This window comes from Quercus suber, unplaced genomic scaffold, assembly GCF_002906115.3.
Source record: "Quercus suber isolate HL8 unplaced genomic scaffold, Cork oak 2.0 scaffold_171, whole genome shotgun sequence".
Lineage (NCBI taxonomy): Eukaryota > Viridiplantae > Streptophyta > Magnoliopsida > Fagales > Fagaceae > Quercus > Quercus suber.
This window is the reverse complement of record NW_027069631.1, coordinates 1,098,431-1,121,090: the sequence shown is the minus strand read 5'-3', so window position 1 is coordinate 1,121,090 and position 22,660 is coordinate 1,098,431. Positions and strand designations below refer to the sequence as shown.

Sequence of the window (22,660 nt, the reverse complement as noted above, 5' to 3'; positions counted from 1 at the left end):
TTCAGAAGCCAACAGAAATTCGCCAAGTGTCATACAAGAACCAATCATGCATCAGCTCGTGTAAGCGATGACATAAGCAACCTCGCACGTGTAAGCGATGACACAATCATTCCAGCATGTGCAAGCGATGACATAAGCGAACCAATCAAGCTCTGCCATGTGTCACCAATCAGACTCTGCCACGTGTCGCTTACCTACTCCAAAAATCCTATAAATAGAAGCCTTCCTAAGCCATTAGGAGGACACCAAGCCATCTGAAGCACAAGCAGCATCAGAGAAGATTCAAAAGTCCAGAAGCTCTGCCGGAACCAAGCTCTAAAGCCTCCAAGAACTTCAAGAACTTCAATTTCGAATACGAAGAACATTCGAAGAGAAATCATCCAAATCATCCGCCTAGATCCAAAAGTTTGCGGGAATCAAGCCTAAAGTGTCCGAAAACACCAACAAAGCACAAATCAGTGAAGCTCTGCGGATTCAAGCCTCTAAAGCCCCGAAGAACTTCCACCACAAATCCAAGAACACGAAGAACACACGAAGAACACGAAGAACATGAAGAACAAAGGATTTCTAACAAGCTCATAGCCAGAGATTCATTGTAATTCCGTTTTAGCAATCTTCGATCCATTCCTCAACCAAATTGAAGGATATTTTGTGTTCAAGTCACAATCACATTACCACAAATCCAAATCAATAAGTCTTGCAAGGAGATCGAATCAGAGGATCACTCTTTTGTAATTACAGAGAATTATACCACAATCATCAATACAAATTCGCATTTGTACAACTATTTTACTTGTTTGATTTATTTCGAACTAAGAAATTTAGTCGTCTACAATTACTAATGTCGAGTTCTGACTAAAACTCAATATTAGCAATATCCAGTTCTATGTATATTTTTAAGTGGATTTCAACATTCCCAATGTTGAGTTCTATGCAATTTAAAAAAAAAAAAATTAAGTGGCAAAATAGACATAAAATAAGACATTGCAATTGTCAAGTTTTAAGCAAAACTCGATATTAGCAATGTCGAGTTTCAAAACAAGGATATTTTGTTATACAATTTGGAAAATAGGCTGTTTGACAACATAGAGTTGGAAGGAGCTGCAACAATACCCAAAAATTCTAAATAAAGCCGTATTGGGCTTTTGGGTTAGACTTAGGCCTAGGACACTAAATATCAAATGCCATGGATTATCAACAAATAAAACCCTTGTTGGGTTTTCAGATTAGGCCCAAATGGTTCACTTTCCAAATCTCCATCCTTTTTTTTCTTCACTCTTTTTCTCTTCCCTATGACACAGACACATTGCCGATTTGCTCTTCATTTTACACTCTAAACCTCTAAAACCCCAAAACCTGGGTCCCTTCGTGATGTCTCAAACTGCAACAACAATGGGTGAGCGTGTTCCAGACGATGTCGTGGAAGACATACTGGGTCAGCTACCGGTGAAATCCTTAACCCGATTCAGGTGCGTTTCGAAATCTTGTGACTCCATCATCACTGACCCCACTTTCATTACCAAACACTTCAAGCTCAACCTTAACCAATCCGAATCGTTAGTATCCACAAACACTCACTCTGGGTATTTACTATATAGTACAGAGGATAAGAATAGTTCACCATCTTCCAAACATCTGTGTACGGTTGTTTGCAACATTGACAGCACATTGACCCAGATTTCAAGGTTTGAAATCCCCTCAATTTTTGAGAAATATAGTATAGTTGGTTTCTGTAATGGCTTGTTTTGTCTAGCTAGTAGCGACAATGATCTTAATCACATTATATATTTGTGGAACCAAGTATTAGAATGTTTAAAAAGCTTCTAGCTACTCCCTTTACTGACGAGGATAATAAGGAATTTAAGACTTTTGTTGTTGGACTTGCTTATAATTCTCAGAACAATGACTTCAAGATTCTGAGACTTCGGTCTGTTCTTTTGGGATCAGAGGCCGAGGCCGAGATTTACAGTTTGAGTACAGATTCGTGGAGAAAGGTTGTAATATCGATGGAGTCCTTAAGAGGGTATGAACCTAACTTTGGAAGAATTGTTAAGATTGATCCACCCTGTATATTTTTGAATGGAGCTTTGCACACTGTAGCAATCACTAGTCGCCACCGTTTCATTCTGTCCTTTGATGTCAATGATGAGAGCTTCCGTAAGATATTGTTGCCTTTTAATCACTTAGATGTGGTTACGTTTTCTCATCATGCATTGTTTAAGGGGTCCCTAGCTCTTTTCGCTTTCGCAGTCAGTCATATGGGTGTCTTACGCGACATATGGGTTATGGAGGAGTATGGTGTGGCTGAGTCTTGGACTAGAAAATATACGGTACCAATGATTCGGGTTGAGTTTGTTAATTTCTATGGCTGTACTGATAATGGTGAACTTTTCATTAAGAATGCCACTAGGCTGATTTCATTTGACCCTGAGAGTCAAAAGCAGAACATTCTTGCAATTGAAGATGCTGATTGGGTGGGTTTCACGGCTAATTCAATGGAGAGCTTGATTTTACTTGATGGCGGTAAGTAAATGTGAAAATTCACTTTAGCTATTATATCACTTTCAGTTTTGCCACCATCTTTGTGAAAATTAACTTTAGCTAGTACTGCTTAATTTGTATATAACTTTAGCTAGTACTTTTGATGCTGAAACTAAGGTTGCAATTGTTTCCATCCTTGAGTTTAAGTAATTTCTCAATATGAATGGGTGAAGTTAGCTAAATTACATTTGAGGGATGATCAAATGGGGATTTCAGATGGCTAAGCCATTCTGTTCTATTGTGCTTTTGCCATTGACCATACCAAAACGCTTTAGTCTAATTGGCCTGCTTAGCAATATTTAGTTCCATGGCTATATGTGATAGATTATAGTGGTCACTGTTTCTCTAGTCCAACAACTAGCAGTAGCTGAAATTTTGCTTCCTTTCAGAAGTTTAAAACAATGGAATCCAAATTGACCATAATATAACAGTGCCAAAATCCAAAATTGCATTAAAATTACTAGTAGGTGTTGATGGAACAATGAAGTACGACAGATTTGAAGTACCTCCAATATGCATGTGTTGGACTTTAATAGGAAAAGTGGCCTCTCATTTGAAGTATCTCTCATGGCTGGAGATGTATCCAATACAGTCTCCAAAGTGTATCTAGATATTGAAATATGGTTTAAATTTTAAATACAGTCTGATATGTTGTGGATGTGGTCAAGACGGCCTTGACACAATCTTGATGCGGGAGTTGCTTAAATTGGGAAGAAAAACTAGTTGGTTTCAGTTTGAATGAGTCAAAACCCTTCTCCTGTTTTGCAGTTGACTCCCTCTCTCTCTCTCTCTCTTAGACACACACACATACACTTTGATCTTATACCTACTCATCAATTGATCGTGATTTCCTATTCATGGGGGTTGATGCATATTGTTGCATTTGTGTTCGCACTTTGAAGGAGTTTGTGATGCACGTGTGAGATAATTGAGTTTCTATTTTTACTTTTTAACTGTCTGATTCTTGTGGGTTTGAGAATTGGGGGACAATTGAAGATGAAGCAGCAGATATTAGGCTTAGTGCATTTGTGCATTTTGAAAATGTTTTTGAAGGATTCGATGCTTGTAAATGACAATTCCTCATCTCACTATTGATGTTGGGTATATTATATATATTCTTGTTTTTAGGAGTTGCCATTTATCTGTATGCTTATTGTATCTTGTGTTGGTATTGATACTTCCTTAGATTAATTTGAATCATGGTGCTAATTGTCATCAAGTTTTGTATGGGAGAATATTGCCTTTAAATTCTACTCCTACACCCTAAATTGCCTATTAACAATAGATAAAAAGGGAAGGAATTGACTGAAGTTAGAAAATTGAATATGGTGATTCAAGACTCTTATCCCCAATAAAGGAGTTGCATTGATGCAGAATGATGCTGTAGTGTTATTCTAAGAAGCTTAATACTTAAGATTTATATTAATTAAAAATAGGTAATGGAGATCTTAGAGTTTATTTTTGATGATTTAAGTTAGTTTTAGACCCAACGGGGAAGGGAAAGAATGTCAAAATTTTGATTGGAATGTTAAAAAAAAAAAAAAAAAACATATCTTTGCTTCATCACTTTGAGACATTGAAGGATAAAACTTAAAGTGCCCCTAGCCCCAAGCTTTTAAGTTATGGAATGTCCAGGTGTAGGGCTCAAGCATCTTAAGTCGTAAGCTATATTTCATAGATGAGATTAAAACATAAAAATAAGGTCAGGCTAACCTCATGTCTCACATCTGAATTCATTACTCTTCTATGAGGTTTATGCATAAGGATTGCCATTTGCGAGATTAATTAAAAAAAAAAGAGTTGTTATTTAGAAAGAGTATTTCAAGCTAATAGCTCCTACTTTTCATAAATTGTTCCAATTATTCTCAAAGATTGTATTAATGTTAGTATTAATGGTTAGAGTTCCTGCTTACATGCTACTTTTACTTGTGTTGAATCCCGATGCAAGTTAAATACTATCCATGTTTGAGAATTATTGATGATTGGGTCATAAATTGCTATTTGCTCTTTTTTGGTGTATGAGTCAGATTTTGTTCTGTTAGAGGGCTTAAAATGTAGATTTATAAAATATGAAAACACAGGGCTTTTCTAGCCTAGTTAGCAGGCGTTTTGTGAAGTTATTGACTTCAACATTTGATAATGAACTTGTTACTTAGAATGTCAGAATGTATAACAAAATTCTTCCAAACACTGTTTGATGCTACTGATTTGTGCCATGCCACTTCAGAGAGTGAAACTAAGGAAAAGCCTTCAGGTCATCCATTTTTGGTACATGGATACTCTTTCCCGTTTGACTAGAAAAACTTGGTTGGCCTACTTTCAAACAGCTTTGGTCTTTTTCGTTAGTTGTTTGTTAAAATGGAATCAGAGCCTAGTTAGATGTATTATGTGAACTCTCTACTAGGGGTGTCTTTTGGTCTATCTATGGAAGACTCATAATTCGGTCCCGGTTGTTAGACAAGCTTGCCAAGAAGGGGGTGTGTTACATTACCCTAATTAACATATTTTGTACCCACTTCCGTACTTATGTGTATTTTGGATTGGATGCTTTAAAAAAACCAAACAAACTCTAATTACCTCTGTTTCTTTGTTGTTTCAATGCCACAGAGTAGAGCAAGGCAAATGGTTTAAGCACCTGCAAATCAAGCAGAATTAATCTTGTTGATCTGGCTGGTTTAGAACAACAAAAGTTAAATGGTGCAGCAGGGCCTTGTTTAAAGCAAGCTGGGAATATTAGTAAATCACTTTCACAGCTTGGGTATGGTGAAACATATCTTCTTTAAAGTCTTTAAGGTGAAGGTGCATTTTTGTTTTAGTTTACCAATCAGTCAATATTTCTGTATGTACAAATCTGCCAAAAATATATATGGTCAATTACGTTTAATATGGCATAGCACATATTTGAGTTCTCAATTTGATGTCATCATGATTGATCCATCCACCTTCAAAATTATTTGAGTAATCCTATTGATTCAAAATGTGTGGGTTGATTTCTTTCCTTTTCTTTTTGCTTGTTGCATTTTAGGGTTGTTTCATAATTGAATGTGATGTAGGACAACCACAAAAACAATAGAATAAGAGATAAAACCCTAGGAGTCTGCACCTAGGGGTTGCTTGGAGTCAGCACCAAGCAAACTGGAGTCGGCACCAGTAAAAGAAAACACACGTTTTTTTTAATAATCATTAAAAACTGTCTTACAATAATCCCAAAAAGTGTTTAAATAGCTAACATAAAGAAACCCTAAAGAAACCCTAATTATTAAATATTTGGGCTTGTTAAAACTCAAGCCCAATGACTAATAGGCCCTAACCATAAGGCCACAGGTTGGGCCATCTTCTTTCTCCTATACGTGCGTGTAATTGGGGGCTTGTATCTCGTGTCCGCACCAACTCCCCCCGGGTGAGAAGAAGTCGACCCCGTCGAGTGAAAATCTGAAAAGCTCTGATAGTACTCCAACAAGTCAGGATCCAGTCGCTGTAGCTCATCTCGAGTAATCCAAGTGCAATCAGAATCTGGTCGCCCTCGCCACCGAACGAGGAAACGGTGAACTCCTCCATCCCTGGTAGAAACAATCTGTTCATCTAAAATAGCATCAATAGATTCTTTATGTGCATAAGGTAGATGTAAGGGTAAAGTGGTGGGAACAGGGGCATCAATAGGATTAGGCAAAGACTCATCAAAAGGGGTATTAGGAATAGCTGTGGGATTTTTATAAGCAACTAGATCCTCAATATTAAAGGAGGAGCTAATACCATAATCAGGAGGAAGATCAATGACATAAGCATTTGGGCCCATTCGTTTCAATACCTTGAATGGTCCAGCACTACGAGCCTGCAATTTTTTAACGGTCCCAGAGGGAAACCGTTCAGGTCGAATCCGAATCATGACATAGTCCCCTACCTGAAACTCTGCATGACGCCGATGAGTGTCAACATGAATTTTATATTGAGAATTACTTGCTTGAATTTTTTTGCGAATCTCATTATGCAAATCATGAATATGTCGTGCAAATGCCTCAGCAGACTCAGACACCCTAACATGTGTGGACATGGGCAAAAGATCTAAGGGCTTCCTAGGTGTATATCCATGCACAACCTCAAAAGGACTAGCGCTTATAGACCTATTGACAGAGCTATTATATGCAAGCTGGGCTACAGGAAGAATTGAATCCCAATTTCTATTGGCTTCACCCACTAGACACCGAAGGAGATTGCCTAGACTACGATTAACCACCTCAGTTTGACCATCAGTTTGAGAATGAAATGCTGTGAAAAATTTCAATTTAGTGCCCACTAAATGCCACAAGGTCTTCCAAAAATAACTCATAAAGCGAACATCCCTATCAGACACTATGGTTTTGGGAAGACCATACAATTTGACAATCTCATCAAAGTAGAGCTTTGCAATCTTAGAAGCATCAGAGGTCTTCGAACAGGGTAGGAAATGAGCCATCTTAGAGAAGCGATCAACAACTACTAGAATGGAATCATGCTTCCTAAAGGTGCGGGGCAAACCTAACACAAAGTCCATACTCACATCTTGCCATGGGCAGTCTGGCACAGGTAGAGGCGTGTACAGGCCAGTGTTTTGCTTGCGATGTTTGGCCAGTTGACAGGTACGACACTGACCAACTATCTTGGCAACGCCCCTCTTAAGACCAGACCAATAGAATTGACGTTCCACTTCTTCAATTGTTTTGTCTCGGCCAAAGTGACCTGCAAGGCCTCCAGCATGTATCTCTCAAACTAGGAAATCTCGTACTGAAGACCGAGGGATACATAATTGGTTGGCTTTGAACAAGTAACCATCTCGAAGGGTATAATCATCCAGGACTGGCTGTGGGGCATTACTTAGGCTAATGTAGAGCTCCCCAAAATCTGGGCATGACTCATATTCATCCTTAAGTCGCTCAAACCCAGTAACCTTAACACTCATGACTGATAGCAAAGACACCCTTCGACTTAGTGCATCAGCGGCCTTATTCTCAACTCCCGCCCTATGTTTCACCACAAAGTAATAGCGTTGCAGAAACTCAACCCAACTACCATGCCTAAAATTCAACTTCTTTTGAGAATGAAGATAGCGCAAAGCCTCATGATCAGAGTAGATAACAAACTCTCGGGACAATAGGTAATGGCGCCAATGCCAAAGAGCTCGAATAATGGCATAAAAATCTTTGTCATATGTGGAGTACTTTTGCTTAGCGTCATTCAATTTCTCACTGAAATAAGCAATCGGGTGGCGCTCTTGACTAAGTACTCCTCCTATACCAATACCTGAGGCATCACATTCCACTTTAAAAGGCTTGGTAAAATCAGGGAGACGCATGACAAGTGCCTCAGTCATCTTTTGCTTTACCTCATGGAAAGCCTTAGTAGCAGCTTTAGTCCAAACAAACTCCCCTTGCTTCATGCAGTCAGTGATGGGGGACATGATGGTACTAAACCCCTTGATGAATCGGCGGTAAAAGGAAGCGAGCCCATGAAAACTCCGAATTTCATGGATATTCTTGGGCTCGGGCCACTCCACAATTGCTTGAACCTTTTGGGGGTCAGCAGAAACTCCCTCAGAGGATATGATGAAACCTAAAAAGACGACTTTATCGGTGAAGAAAGAGCACTTCTTGAGGTTGCCATATAAACTCTCATTCCTAAGGGTAGTACAAACTTGAGTTAGGTGGTCTAAGTGTTGCTCCCTAGACTTACTATAGATAAGGATGTCATCAAAGTACACAATCAAGAATATTCCCATAAAAGGCTTGAGCACTTGAGTCATCACTCTCATAAAGGTACTAGGAGCATTGGACAATCCAAAAGGCATGACCATCCACTCATATAAACCATCCTTCGTCTTGAAGGCAGTCTTCCACTCATCACCAGAACGAACCCTAATTTGATGATAGCTGCTTTTCAAGTCTATCTTAAAGAAGATCGTTGCTCCAGCCATCATATCCAACATGTCATCCAATCGAGGGATAGGAAAACGATATTTCACAGTGATCTTGTTGATGGCACGACTATCAACACACATCCTCCAAGTTCCATCTTTCTTTGGGGTCAAGAGTGCAGGGACTGCATAAGGACTCATGCTTTCACGAACAAAACCCTTCCTAAGTAGTTCTTCTACTTGCCTTTGTAACTTGGCATGCTCTGCAGGGCTCATCCTATAGTGAGGTAAATTAGGTAGGGTCGCTCCAGGCACAAAATCTATGGCGTGTTTTATGTCACGCATGGGTGGTAAATGATCGGGGAGTTCCTCAGGGAAAACATCCTTAAATTCCTGGAGCACTAATTTCACTTCCTCAGGCTGCTCCTCACAGGTCTCTCCATGAACTTCCCTAGCAACTAAGACAAATACAATATATTCTTGAACCGCTACCCTTTCGAATGCCTTAGGACTTATAATGTTCAGGTCTTTCGCCTTTGGTGCTTTTCTTTCTTCTTGCTCATGTCGATTGGCTTAAGTTTTAAAGGATTGAGCACAATCTTCTTACCTTCAAACATAAATGAGCAAGAATTGGATCGCCCATAGAGGGTGACATCCAAATCATAAAGCCAAGGTCTACCTACAATAATATGCCCTACATCCATAGGAATTACATCACACCATATGTCAGCCTTGTAGGTGAGGAATTGAAGTGGGACAACACATCTTTCTTTGATGGCTATAGAGGAAGTATCCACCCAAGAAACTCTATATGGGTTAGGGTGAGGGGTCAATTTCAAGCCTAGGCAGGAGACAACGTTAGAGGACACCGCATTAATGCAACTCCCACTATCTATAATAACCTTGCAAGTTTTGTCTCCACACTTAGTGTAAGTTTGGAAGATAGCACTTCTTCGCCAATCACCAGTGTCTCTCTGTTCCGTCAAAGCGCACCTCACCACATTCACTCTAGGGACACCAAAGTCCTTGAAGTCATCAACTTGGGGAGAAATGGCTCTAATGCATGCAAGGTAGCCAGGATCATCTTCCCATTCTGCCTCAACATCTTGGGTTCCTTCAACATTTGGATCATACACTAGCTCCTCAACATCTTCAACCTTTTCATCACCCTCTTGAATGACAAGGGCTCTAGAGGGACACCTAGCTGCGATGTGTCCAACCCCATTGCATTTGAAGCATTGGAGGTGAGAGCCTAATCTTGAAGGCTCATTGACCACACCTTTTCCTTTGTCCTCCTTTTCTATTGGGGTACTATTGGGGTTGACCTTAGGGGGTAAGGCAAGTCTAGGTCTACTACCAAAAGGGTGAGGGTTGGTGGGAACACTCCGGGGCTCAGAACGTCGCCAAAAGATAGATTTGGATGCTAACTCACAATTCCTAGCAAGCTCATATGCTTCTCTTAAGGTAGTGACTCCTCGAGTGATAATCTCTCCTAGTAGGCTAGCATTTAAACCTTTCTTGAACCTATTGAGTGTAACGACCTTTTCCTCGACTATTTGAATACGTCTCTTAAACTCCATGAACTTTTCTATATATTCAGCCATAGGAGTATTGCCTTGCCTTAGGCGATCCCATTCCTCAAGAAGGGAGCTCCTATAAGTTGAAGGAAGATAATTCCTCGAGAGTGCATTCTTCATCTCAAGCCAATCAGTAATAGGGGGCTTACGACATCGCCTAAGGGTTTCCTCCAAGTCTTCCCAAAAAAGGTCAGCTCTACCAATTAACTTCATCCTAGCATACCTCACTTTCTTGTTTTCAGCCCAATGGTAATAGTCAAAGAATTTCTCCATTTGACGCAACCAATCAGTGAAAACCCATGGGTCTAGGCAGCCATCAAAGGTAGGCGCATCTATCTTGTCCTTAAACATCCTATCATCAAGATCCCTAGGGCCATTGTGATTATAGTGATCAGGTTCAAAGTTTGGAGCCCTATTAAAGTAACCGAAGTTATGTTGCCTAAGCATATTATCTCCTTCATGGTTAATGGTCTCCCGTTGAGATGCCTCAATTTGTCCAACCCTATCCATTAAATTTTGGACATTTTTTGCTAGTTCAGCTATGGTTTCCTCTAAGGAGGTTCTAGACTCGGAAGTGGATTGATGTTCAGAGTTTGACATGATGCGACCACTACGTAGATGCATGCACACTATATATATGAATGCAATTGAGATTCACAAAAACTCAAGTAACCAATTCTCAATGTAAAATTAAGGTCAAGCAATAGTGTGCGTAGGGATTAGATCAATGAATCACAGGACTATTAAAGTAACCGAAGTTATGTTGCCTAAGCATATTATCTCCTTCATGGTTAATGGTCTCCCGTTGAGATGCCTCAATTTGTCCAACCCTATCCATTAAATTTTGGACATTTTTTGCTAGTTCAGCTATGGTCTCCTCTAAGGAGGTTCTAGACTCGGAAGTGGATTGATGTTCAGAGTTTGACATGATGCGACCACTACGTAGATGCATACACACTATATATATGAATGCAATTGAGATTCACAAAAACTCAAGTAACCAATTCTCAATGTAAAATTAAGGTGAGCAATAGTGTATGTAGGGATTAGATTAATGAGCCACATGAATAAATTGCAGTCAAGTAGTGACAGTAATCACAATATTGAAAAATAGCCCAAATAAAAGTCAATTTCCAATAAGCTCCACAATTAATAATGAGAATCAGATATTTCAAAGAAACTGGGTTTTTTTTTTTTGGAGTTTTAGAATGGGTACTGGAAGAAAGCACAAATAATAAAATAACTAACTTAAGCACAAAATGGGTAGGCCAGTAAGGTATGGTGGGACATGCATATAAAAAATATAAAGATATTATTTTTCAATGAGACAAAGTTGAATCCACCAAAAAGAAAGTAAGAGTTGTACCCTGGTCTGATACCAAATATGACGCAGGACAACCAGAACGAAAACTAAACAATAGAAAAATAAAGGGATATGACCTAGGAGTCAGCACCTAGGCCTTGCTTGAAGTCAGCACCAAGCGGAAAAACCACTAGGAGTTAGCACCTAGGGTAGACCTGGAGTCAGCACCAGACCAAAAAAAGACCAAACGGCCATTGTTTTCATTCATCAAAAATATCAGCTATCTCCTCAAGTAGTACAATAAGTTGCTTATAAAGGATTGCTAAACCCTAGTTCTAATTAACTAGGAAACCCTAATTGCCTTATTACAAAAATAACCTTACTTCTAAATTAAAATACTAAAAGCCCAATAACTAAAAGCCCAATAAACTAATAGGACCTAAAACATAAAAATACAATGGGCTTGCAATCATAAATAATACTAAATAATAATCTTCTTGTGTCTCCCTCATCATTCTCCTCTGGTTGGAGAAAACTCGACCTCGAGTTCTAAAGTGTTGAAGGATTAGGATGCTGACAAGTAACACTTGCTTCAAATCTAGAATCACTTTAGGGAGCACAGGGAAAAGAAAAACCTTGAATTCCACCACATCAAACTCATTTGGAATAACAAAATCAATGTGTGGAATCAGTATAATCTCGTCTTGAACCTTATGAACCATAGGAAGCATTGTAGTTTTAACCTCTTCGACTTCACCAAGATGTAGATCTTCAAGGACTGTGGAGGGTTGATCAGAAACTTTTTTTTTTTTTTTTTTTTTTTTTTTTTTTTTTTTTTTGGGGTTTGTGGGTGTGGGTTCAGTGATCAGAGGTGGGCACGGATGGTGGTCACCGGCTTGGGAGGTGTCACTGGCTTCTCTGTTGGCTTGGGGATGAAAAACTCATGCAGGGCTGCGGGATATATGTGGATTGCAGGGGCTGGTATGGGCTTGTTCAAGATTTCATGAGGCAAATACTTGAAAGGTAATGTCATCCTTGGCTGGTTTTCTCTTTTGACGGTTTGGCTTTCAAGTGGTTGTCTACGGTTGTGTTGAATGGACCGGAAACCTGGCTCTGATACCAAAACTGACGTAGGACAACCACAAAAACAATAGAATAAAAGATAAAACCCTAGGAGTCAGCACCTAAGGGTTGCTTGGAGTTAGCACCAAGCAAAACTGGAGTCAGCACCAGTAAAAGAAAACACACGTTTTTTTAATAATCATCAAAAACTGTCTTACAATAATCCCAAAAAGTGTTTAAATAGCTAACATAAAGAAATCCTAATTATTAAATATTTGGGTTTGCTGAAACTCAAGCCCAATGACTAATAGGCCCTAGCCATAAGGCCACAGGTTGGGCCATCTTCTTTCTCCTATACGTGCATGTAATTGGGGGCTTTTATCTCGTGTCCGCACTAGATGACTTAAGTGCTCAAGCCTTTTATGGGGAAATTATTGGTTGTGTATTTTGATAACATCCTCATCTATAGTAAGTCTAGGGAGCAACACTTAGACCACCTAACTCAAGTTTGTACTACCCTTAGGAAGGAGAGTTTATATGGCAACCTCAAGAAGTGCTCTTTCTTCATTGATAAAGTCGTCTTCCTAGGTTTCATAGTATCCTTTAAGGAAGTTTCTACCGACCCCCAAAAGGTTCAAGCGATTGTGGATTGACCCGGGCCCAAAAATATCCATGAAATTCGAAGCTTTCATGGGCTCGCTTCCTTCTATCACCAATTCATCAAGGGCTTTTGTACCATTATATCTCCCATCATTGACTACATGAAACAAGGGGAGTTTGTTTGGACTAAAGCTGCTGCTAAGGCTTTCAATGAGGTAAAGCATCTCCCTGATTTTATCAAGCCTTTTGAAGTGGAATGTGATGCTTCAGGTATTGGTATAAGGGGAGTACTTAGTCAAGAGCGCCACCCAATTGCTTATTTCAGTGAGAAATTGAATGATGCTAAGCAAAAGTACTCCACATATGACAGAGTTTTATGCCATTATTCGAACTCTTTGGCATTGGCGTCATTACCTGTTGTCTTGAGAATTTGTTATCTACTCTGATCATGAAGCTTTGTGCTATCTTTATTCCTAAAAGAAGCTGAATTTTAGGCACGGTAGTTGGGTTGAATTTCTAGAACGCTACTAGTTTGTGGTGAAAAATAGGGAAAGAGTTAAGAATAAGGCTGCTGATACACTAAGTCAAAGGGTGTCTTTGCTATTCATCATGAGTGTTAAGGTTATTGGGTTTGAACAACTTAAGGATGATTATGAGACATGCCCAAATTTTGGGGAGCTCTACACTAGCCTAAGTAATGCCCCACGGCCAATCCTGGATGATTATACCCTTTAAGATGGTTACTTGTTCAAAGCCAGCAAGTTATGTATTCCTCGGTCTTCAATGAGAGATTTCCTAGTTTGGGAAATACATGCGGGAGGCCTTGCCAGTCATTTTGGCCAAGACAAAACAATTGAGGAAGTAGAACGTCAATTCTATTGGCCCGGTCTTAAGAGGGGCATTGCCAAGATAGTTGGTCAGTGTCGTACATGTCAACTAGCCAAACATCACAAGCAAAACACTGGCTTGTACACGCCTCTACCTGTGCCAAATCGCTCGTAGCAAGATGTGAGTATGGACTTTGTGTTAGGTTTGCCCTGCACCTTTAGGAAGCATGATTCCATTCTAGTAGTTGTTAATCGCTTCTCTAAGATGACTCATTTCCTACCATGTTCTAAGACCTTTGATGCTTCTAAGATTGCAACGCTCTACTTTGATGAGATTGTCAAACTTTATGGTCTTCCCAAAACCATAGTATTTGATAGGGATGTTCACTTCATGAGTTATTTTTGGAAGACCTTGTGGCATTTAGTAGGCACCAAATTGAAATTTTTCACGGCATTTCATCCTCAAACTGAGGTGGTTAATCGTAGTCTAGGCAACTTCCTTCGGTGTCTAGTGGGTGAAGCCAATCGGAATAGGGATTCAATTCTTCCTATAGCCTAACTTGCATATAATAGCTCTATCAATAGGTCTATAGGCGCTAATCCTTTTGAGGTTGTGCATGCATTTACACCTAGAAAGCCCTTAGATCTTTTGCCCATGTCCCCACATGTTAGGATTTCTGAGTCTGATAAGGCATTTGCACTACATATTCATGATTTGCATAATAAGGTTTGCAAAAAAAATTCAGGTAAGTAATTCTCAATATAAAATTCATGCTAACACTCATTGGCATCATGCAAAGTTTTAGGTAGGGAATTATGTAATGATTCGGATTCAACCTGAACGGTTTCCCTCTGGGACTGTTAAGAAATTGCAGGCTCATAGTGTCGGTCCATTCAAGGTATTGAAACGAATGAACCCAAATGCATATGTCATTGACCTTCCTTATGATTATGGTATTAGCTTCTCCTTTAATATTGAGGATCTAGTTGCTTATAGAAGCCCTACAGCTATTCCTAATACCCCTTTTGATGAGCCTTTGCTTGATCCTATTGTTGCCCTTATTCCTACCCCTTTACCTTTAAATCTGTCCTATGCACATAAAGAATCTATTGATGCTATTTTAGATGAGCAAATTGTTTCTACCAGGGATGGAGGAGTTCACTGTTTCCTAGTTTGGTGGCGAGGGCGACCAGATTCTGATTGCACATGGATTACTCGAGATGAGCTACAGCGACTGGATCCTAACTTGCTAGAGTATCAAAGCTCTTCAGATTTCCACTTGACGAGGTCGAGTTCTTCTCACCCGGGGGGAGTTAGTGCGGACACAAGATACAAGCTCTCAATTATATGCATGTATGGAAGGAAGAGCAAAAAAAAAGACAGCCCAACCTGTGGCCTTATGGATGGAGCCTATTAGTTATTGGGCCTAAGATCAAGCAAGCCCGAGCATTTAATAATTAGGATTTCTTTATGCTTTTTATTGTTAACTATTTAAACACTTTTTCTAATTATTGTAAGACAGCTTTTTGAGAATTATTAAAAACGTGTGTTTTTTTTACACTAGTGCCGACTCTAGTTTTGCTTGATGCTGACTCCAAGCAACCCTTAGGTGCTGACTCTTAGGGTTTATCTTTTTATTCTATTGTTGTTTAATTGCTCCATTGAAATAATGTAGTTGTCCTACGTCACAATTTACATTAGGAAGATACCACCTCTAGAACTATTGAGGTAGAAAGGCATACATAATATTTGCGGAAGTTACAATAGGCCTAACTATACAAGAATCTTGTAAGTAGATCGTTATAACTACTTTTCTTATAGTGAAATTTCTAACGACTGTGTCCTTGAAGTTGTTTTTCCATTGAAAGGGTTCTTTGATTTTCCATCTCATTATCAAATCGTGTCATATTGACCTTTATATTGCTTGCTTTGAGAGTTGGTATATACTAACGGGTTGTTATTGTGTACAGAGGGATGGGCCCACCCATCTATGAGAGAGAGGGAGCATACTCCTAGAGTACATAATAATTTTCCTATACTAACACTAATGGTAAAATATTACTAGTATTATATTGTGTCTACATGAGGGGAAGATTATAACCTCTTCCACTGTAAATCCCTACCTACCCTTTCAAGGTTAGGAACTAAAACCGTCATATCCTCCTATTAGTAGGAGGAGATATATCATGTATTGTATATATGAGTCCTCCCCCTCACATGAGGGTGGACCCCACAAATAGGGTGTACTTTGCCTAAGGGCTCAGTTAATTACTATTCACTGATGGTAAGGCTGGATTGCTAGAGAGAGGGGGAAAAAAGAGCAACCTAGAAAGGTAGACTTCTTGTCCATATTCTTTTGCACTGTCCAAGCATCCAGAGATGTATACTTGACATGATCTAAAGTGATCCCAACTTTTTTTGTTTTTTCGATTTACCATGTAACTTTGTAAGTTGTTGAGAAAATCCAGTCTCCTACTACAATTCATAGAAGAGTTAGTTTACCAAAAAAGAAAGAAAAAATCAATGAATTACAACTGACCAACAAAGTAATTTGTCTTTTTTTCTAAAATTTTGAACGATGATGTGTTGCACTAGCTGAGAAACATACACAGCATGAGGGACAATGAAGTCTAAACCCTAAATAAAGATCCAAATTAGGATTTTTTTTTGGCTCCAATGAAAAGAAAAAAATTATGGATATAATATAACAATATTACAAAACTTCAAACACCTATGAACTGATAAAACTTTACACTAGACTACAGAAACTGGTTTTTGGGTCTTCAACTTAAACAAATTCTCAAATAATTTAGGAGCCATAGGAGGACGATCCATAGGCTGAGCAGCCATTAAATTGACAATCTTTTCATGAACATTATACCATCAGCATATGCTTTTTAGCCAAAGTTATATAAACAAGATTTTATGCTTGCAGAAAGATAAGGTTGACAATGTTATCCAATAGGAATCATGTCTCTCTGAGTTTACAAACACATTTTTCATTTATTTAGCATTTCACATGTAAACAAATTATCTATTTACAAAATTTAGTTGCATTATATCTCATGACAATATGATTGCTGGCAGATTAAACAGAACCAGTGAGGTGTTCTTCAAACGCAAATATGATGGATTCTATTTACATAGCAGCTGAGGGAACAAATGGTATCCAACAGAAGGCCATGGGAGTAAAGTTGAAGCCTAATCAATAAAAATGATAGAAGCTATTACCTTTCTTCTATAAGTAAGAATAATTTTATTAAAAAAAAGACTACTTCATGCAGAGAGAGAGCAGGAAGTAGCTAAAAAATAAAGAAAATTCAACAGGTTATGTACAAAAGGACAAAGACTCTAAGAAAAACGGAATGGAATCCCTAGAAATGAAACTTGAAGCCACATACACAAAGAATGCAAAATGTGTGAATTTGCAAGTTGCCTAGCAGATCTGATCATATTGAATTGAGTTTTGGCCAAGGAGGAAAGTTGAAGCCTAATCAATAAAATAAATGAAATTTATTAGCTTATTACTCATTAAAAAAAATATATTAATTACTAAAAAAATTTAAAGCCTAGCAGATTCTTTGTGTGCGTGTCACACAAAAAACAAAATGTGTGAATTTGCAAGTCACCTAGCTGAATTCATCAGAGCTAGAAATTCAATTTCCATCAACCTTCAAAATTCACCTTTACTGTATCTTATGGTTCTTTTCCTAAAATTTATAAGTTATACCAAGTGTTTGTTTTGATGAGTGGTAGATTAATATTAAATTGATTTTTCAGCTTATTTTGTTCATGTACAATTTTTAAGTACAGCTATACTTTTACCCAGCTTAGCTTCTAAGCCAATAAACCAATGAAAATAAGTCCTCCCAAACAAATGCTTAGATTTAGCTCCCATGCAAAGCCAACTTTTTTCCCAAAATAAACCATCGGAAACCATTTCCATTTGAATTGTTTAGTTATCTGTTTTTTTTTTCCATGACAAAATGCCTAAAAAGTGTTTTGGTATTCTAAAGGCATGTTTGAAGGAGATTGGACTAGCCAATGTGCTTAGCATTAGAAAGCACAAATCCACCCAGAAAGTGGACTGTTGCAAAGATTGAAATCAAAACCATGAGTGAAAAAAGATTGGAGGTTGTCTCAGAGTATCCCTTAAATAACTTCAATGGAAATGGTTCTGATTTCCATGATGGACATACAAGCACAGGTGGGAGAAAAATTGTATTTTTAGATTATTTCGTAATTAAACAAACTCCCATGGTTTCGCTTTCAGGTTGGATACTGGGATCAAAATGACCATTGTATAATCAACTCAAGTAGACACACAAATGTAGGATTACCTCTCGCTTAGTGCTATCTTCTCCGTCAGGATCCTGCCATCAACAAGTCAGGTATCAGAATACAAATGTCAAATAGGCTAGTTTTTATGGTATTTTCTTGTCCATTTTAGTCTACATGTGTGTGTGTTCTTTATCTGAGTGCAAACATACATTCTCTCTGAGGTCAAAAAAATAAATAAATAAAAAGAAAGAGAGATTATCTTACAGTCCCTGAATATGCTGACTGTTGATCTCCTCAGTTGCAACTGCTTGAGCATTCTACTTGGATATCTTATATAAGCAGCAACTTGCTCACTAATATTCTGTGTATGGAATGGAAGAATTTAGTGAGCCTGTTTTGCACCTTATTGGCATGGTAGTTGGTCCAGTCATAGGGCCTAACCTGCTTAAAAGCATGCAATTTTCCTTTAATAGCAGCAATACCAGTTGCCACCTCTGTCTTCCTCTGCCATTTGTCTATTGATTTGTGTCTGAAGGAAGCTATTCTACAGGATACAAACATGAATAGTCAGTCAACGCCCAAATTATGAAATAATTGGCTTAATTGCACTAGTAGGCTTTTATTGCATGCAAAGATGATGTGGTATACAACAGAACTGAACAAAAGGCAATAAAGCATGAAAGGTAATTGGATAAACAGTACTTTTATTGTGTACTTTACTAAGATTATGATAGGCAATTGGATTCAGGTTATTGAAAACAAAAACAAAAAACAAAAATAAAACAATTTAACAGAGACAATCTGTTCCAGTACCAGGAGAGTATAATTATTACTAAAGGATAGTAACAGTCAAGAACATACTCTTGAAAGAAAAAACTGGTGCAGCCAAAAAAAATAAAAATTGTTGACTGAATCTGTAAACCTATTTACTGATTAAGAAATAGTGCTCAAAGTATACAACACACCTTTTGATTCTTCACTGCCTGACCCTTAAGAAGATCTTCATCCTTGTGATGCTTCAAATCCCTTAAAATATCTCTGAATGAAAATTGAAACCCAAAATTAATAAAATGGCATGCATTAGCAGATATGCATTGACAAGTATGTCATAACAAACATGTCTAATATCATGTATGTCTGTCATTGAGTATCTTTGTGGCACTAAGAAACTACCAAACGAAGGTTTTGTTGCACAAGATCCACATTTCAGCTTAACAACCATAATCGGCGGATACAATGCTTCCCATTGCTAACAAAAAATTTCCCACACTCATTCAACTACACTGCTTCCCATAGATTTTCCTTTAAATTGTAAGTAAAATTTACTGGGGACAAGTTCTCCAAGATATCAAAATCATATAAAACACACCCAGCAACTAAAATCAATGTTTCTATGTTATTACACAAAATCAAGTGCATAACCAATGTGGTAAACAATAAAAGTGTCTTACCTGGTGCTTAAGATGCTAATACTCTTCTTCTAGTTGTTCCATCTCCTCATCTCCATTGTTAGCTTCTGCTTCATCTCCCTCTCCTCCTTCACTTTCCCTTTCTTCATATTCAAACTCAGCTTCTTCTTCTTCTTCTTCTTCATGCTCCAACTACATCATAAATGCGCAATTAACAAGAATCACAAATACAAAATCAATCTAATAACAATATTAATCAAAATTCTAGTAATTATTACAATTTTTTTTTCCGCTCACAGTTAGGTTCCAATTATCCATGTCATCATCATAATCTTAGAAATTACTATTGTTTGTCTTGCACTTTTCTTGACTGCTTCAAAGGTAACCCCATTATGAAACCCTAAGAAATTTCCAAATTACCAAATATTATACAAATTAAAGTACCTTTTCTTTTCTCTTTTCAAAAAACAATAAGTACCCTTTCTTTTCAAAATAAATAAAATAAACAAACTAAACCCATATCCTATATAATTGTTACTCAAGGTCTTAAAACCCAAACCAGACAACGAACTGTAAAGAGGACTAGTTCCCGATTCTATGGTCTAATAGATGACACCATAATTTAATTAATAATTTAAAATTATAGAAATAAATAAAATTAATATATAATTAGTTTATAACTAAAAATTTTTACTAAAAATATATCTAATATTGCTTCAAAAAAAATATATATATATATACACACACACTAGTTGCAAATATATACATTAGTTGCAAACTCATGCACAGTAAAACTATTAAAAATGAGATCTAAAGAAACTTTTGTTTCTTTTTCTTCTTATGTTAAATATTTCTTTTCTTTTTTCTTTGTAATTCGAGGTATTTTTGTAAGTTGAAAATTGCTTTTTCAAACTAATGTCACAGGCCTCACGGCTAGTTGCTTTATGTTAATGCAGTTGAGGAGCTGAAGTTATGGTTCTTGAGTGCATAAATGGACTCATTTGGTATGGAATTTTAAGCAGGGTTTATCAATTCGTCCAATAGACATGTAAATAGGCATTGGTCATCATAAATTGCATATCATTCATAAAACCCACAATATCAATCATTTTATACCAAACAATAAACACCAAAAGAATACTAAAGATCAAATTAAGTTTACCATTCATCTGATTATAATCCATTAAAAAATCGAGATGATAATAACTCTACTCTATATGTCTCATTCTAGATATAGGAGAATGATTATAGTGAGTTGTGGTTATGAAAAGTTTGGTTCGAGCATTTCATCAAACACTTTGAGAGGAATTAAGTGAACAATAAAAAAGGAGAATTTCAAGGATTCTCGTCTCCAATGGCAACATCTTCCTTTCTAATTATCGATATTTGAAAGAAATAAAATTACCATAAGCGAAAATGAACAAAAATTTGAAGCAAGTTTAGGGTTTTAGAGCAAAACCTTATCCCTCTGCTTTTCTGTCTCTTTTTCCCTCCCAATTGAACTTTTAAACGGCTATCTGATATAATGGGCTCGGATAGGTAATCATAGGAAGAAGAAGAAAAAAAAATTGTACTGTAGTAATTTTGGGCTGGGCTTGATCCTATATAGGGCTATTGTGGGCTCAGGCTCGGTATTGCACAGCCTATTAGATGAATTTTTTTTAACTATTTATTTACTATAAACTAGCCTCCACTCGACACCGTGCGATTTTGAGTTTAATATAATTTTTTAATTTAAAATTATCTATTGTTAGTAAGGTTATATAGGAAGGGATTTTTAAGAAATTAAAATTTAGGATTTGAAATAGAGTAAATTGTTGAGTTTAGTGTGTGCTAGATTTTAGGAAAAATATGTATCAAATATGCGTGAGATATATTTAAATGAGAGGTGCTACGTCCACAATATTTTTATCACATTTTCACAAAAAATCATAGGTGGTTAATTGTTATTGGTTCAAATTTGAACTTAACACTAAGATTACTTTTTTGCCCCAACAATAACAACCAGTAATAGCCTTTCACTTAGGATTTGTTGTAAAAATATTGTAGACATATATCATTTCTCTATTTAAATAGGGAGTGTACTAATTTTTAGGAAAAAAGTTTCTCTATTAGTTTTTAAAATTTTTTATGTTGAATTATAATTTTAACCCTTTTTTTTTAAGAATAAGGATTATCTAATTAGCTTATGGGTATTTTTGACATTTTTTAAAAACATAACTAATTTTCTAAATCCTCTTAATATATAGAGATAAATAATAAATAAATAAATAAAACAACAAGCAACAAAAATGCTAGAACAACAACTATACCCATAACTTTTGCTATAATTTCCCACATGGCAAGTTGTGAATGGTGGAGCAAAAGTTGTGGATCCACAACTCTGCCACTCATAACTCATCTCATGAACAAGTTGTGACAAAGTCAAATTATGATGAATGAAAGGTATTGATATTTAGAAAAAAAAAATTAAATTAAATAAATGCATGCTCAAAGGCTAGTATTATTGAACAAACAAATATTTTGAAATTTAATGGTTATAAAACTACTTATCTATAATCTATACTTTAAATAATACCAAACAAGCTTGACTTTTAGTTGGCTTCAAAATATGTTGACACCAAAGTTTTGAGGGTTCATAATTTTACATGTCATTGATTTAATATAAATTTTTTAATTAAATTTAAATTTAATATTATATTTAATCCATTTATTAGAATATTTTTAGTTCACTTTTTTAAATGGTAGAATAGACAGTTTCATATAAATAAAATCATAATAAATGCATATAAATAACTATCATAATTAATTATCAATTTCATATTTAAGACCCCAAAAAAATTATAGTTTGCTAAAATTTTCTTTACATTGCACGAGTTGCCAACTAGAATATATGTGTTTGTGTATCTAAATATGTTTGACCTTTTTTTTTTCTTTTTTCTTTTTATCTCATAATATTTTTCCACATAAGCCTTTAAGTGAAGCCACCAAATTGGTTTTTGTGTAGACATGGTTCAAACTCCATATTTCTTATTTTAGAACAAATGACTTTACTAGTTGAGTTTACTAAAACCTACAACATATAAACATTTAAGGCTTTTTTTTTTCTTTAGAGAAATAATAATAAGGCTTTATAATTTTACATGTCGTAATTATATTATATTTTTAATTG

At 36.8% G+C, this 22,660-nt stretch overlaps 1 protein-coding gene and 1 long non-coding RNA gene across 3 annotated transcripts; one reads left to right on the top strand and one right to left on the bottom strand.

Annotated features, from left to right (window-relative positions):
* The first annotated feature begins 1,298 nt into the window (after positions 1-1,298).
* LOC112016849 (F-box/kelch-repeat protein At3g06240-like) lies at positions 1,299-5,439 on the top strand. Its single transcript, XM_024049321.2, has 2 exons — positions 1,299-2,523; positions 5,149-5,439. Exons 1-2 carry the CDS (start codon positions 1,809-1,811, stop codon positions 5,151-5,153), a joined length of 720 nt encoding a protein of 239 aa, XP_023905089.1. The 5' UTR covers positions 1,299-1,808; the 3' UTR covers positions 5,154-5,439.
* Positions 5,440-16,563: 11,124 nt separating this feature from the next.
* On the bottom strand, positions 16,564-21,019 carry LOC112039579 (uncharacterized). Of its 2 annotated transcripts, none has more exons than XR_002886013.2 (7): positions 20,948-21,019; positions 19,531-19,680; positions 19,045-19,117; positions 18,521-18,623; positions 18,344-18,440; positions 18,139-18,171; positions 16,564-16,999 (listed from the first exon to the last, which is right to left on the bottom strand). It is a non-coding gene; the product is annotated as an uncharacterized LOC112039579 (long non-coding RNA). The 2 variants fall into 2 exon arrangements; XR_002886012.2 differs by lacking the exon at positions 16,564-16,999 and adding an exon at positions 17,008-17,288.
* Positions 21,020-22,660: the final 1,641 nt, after the last annotated feature.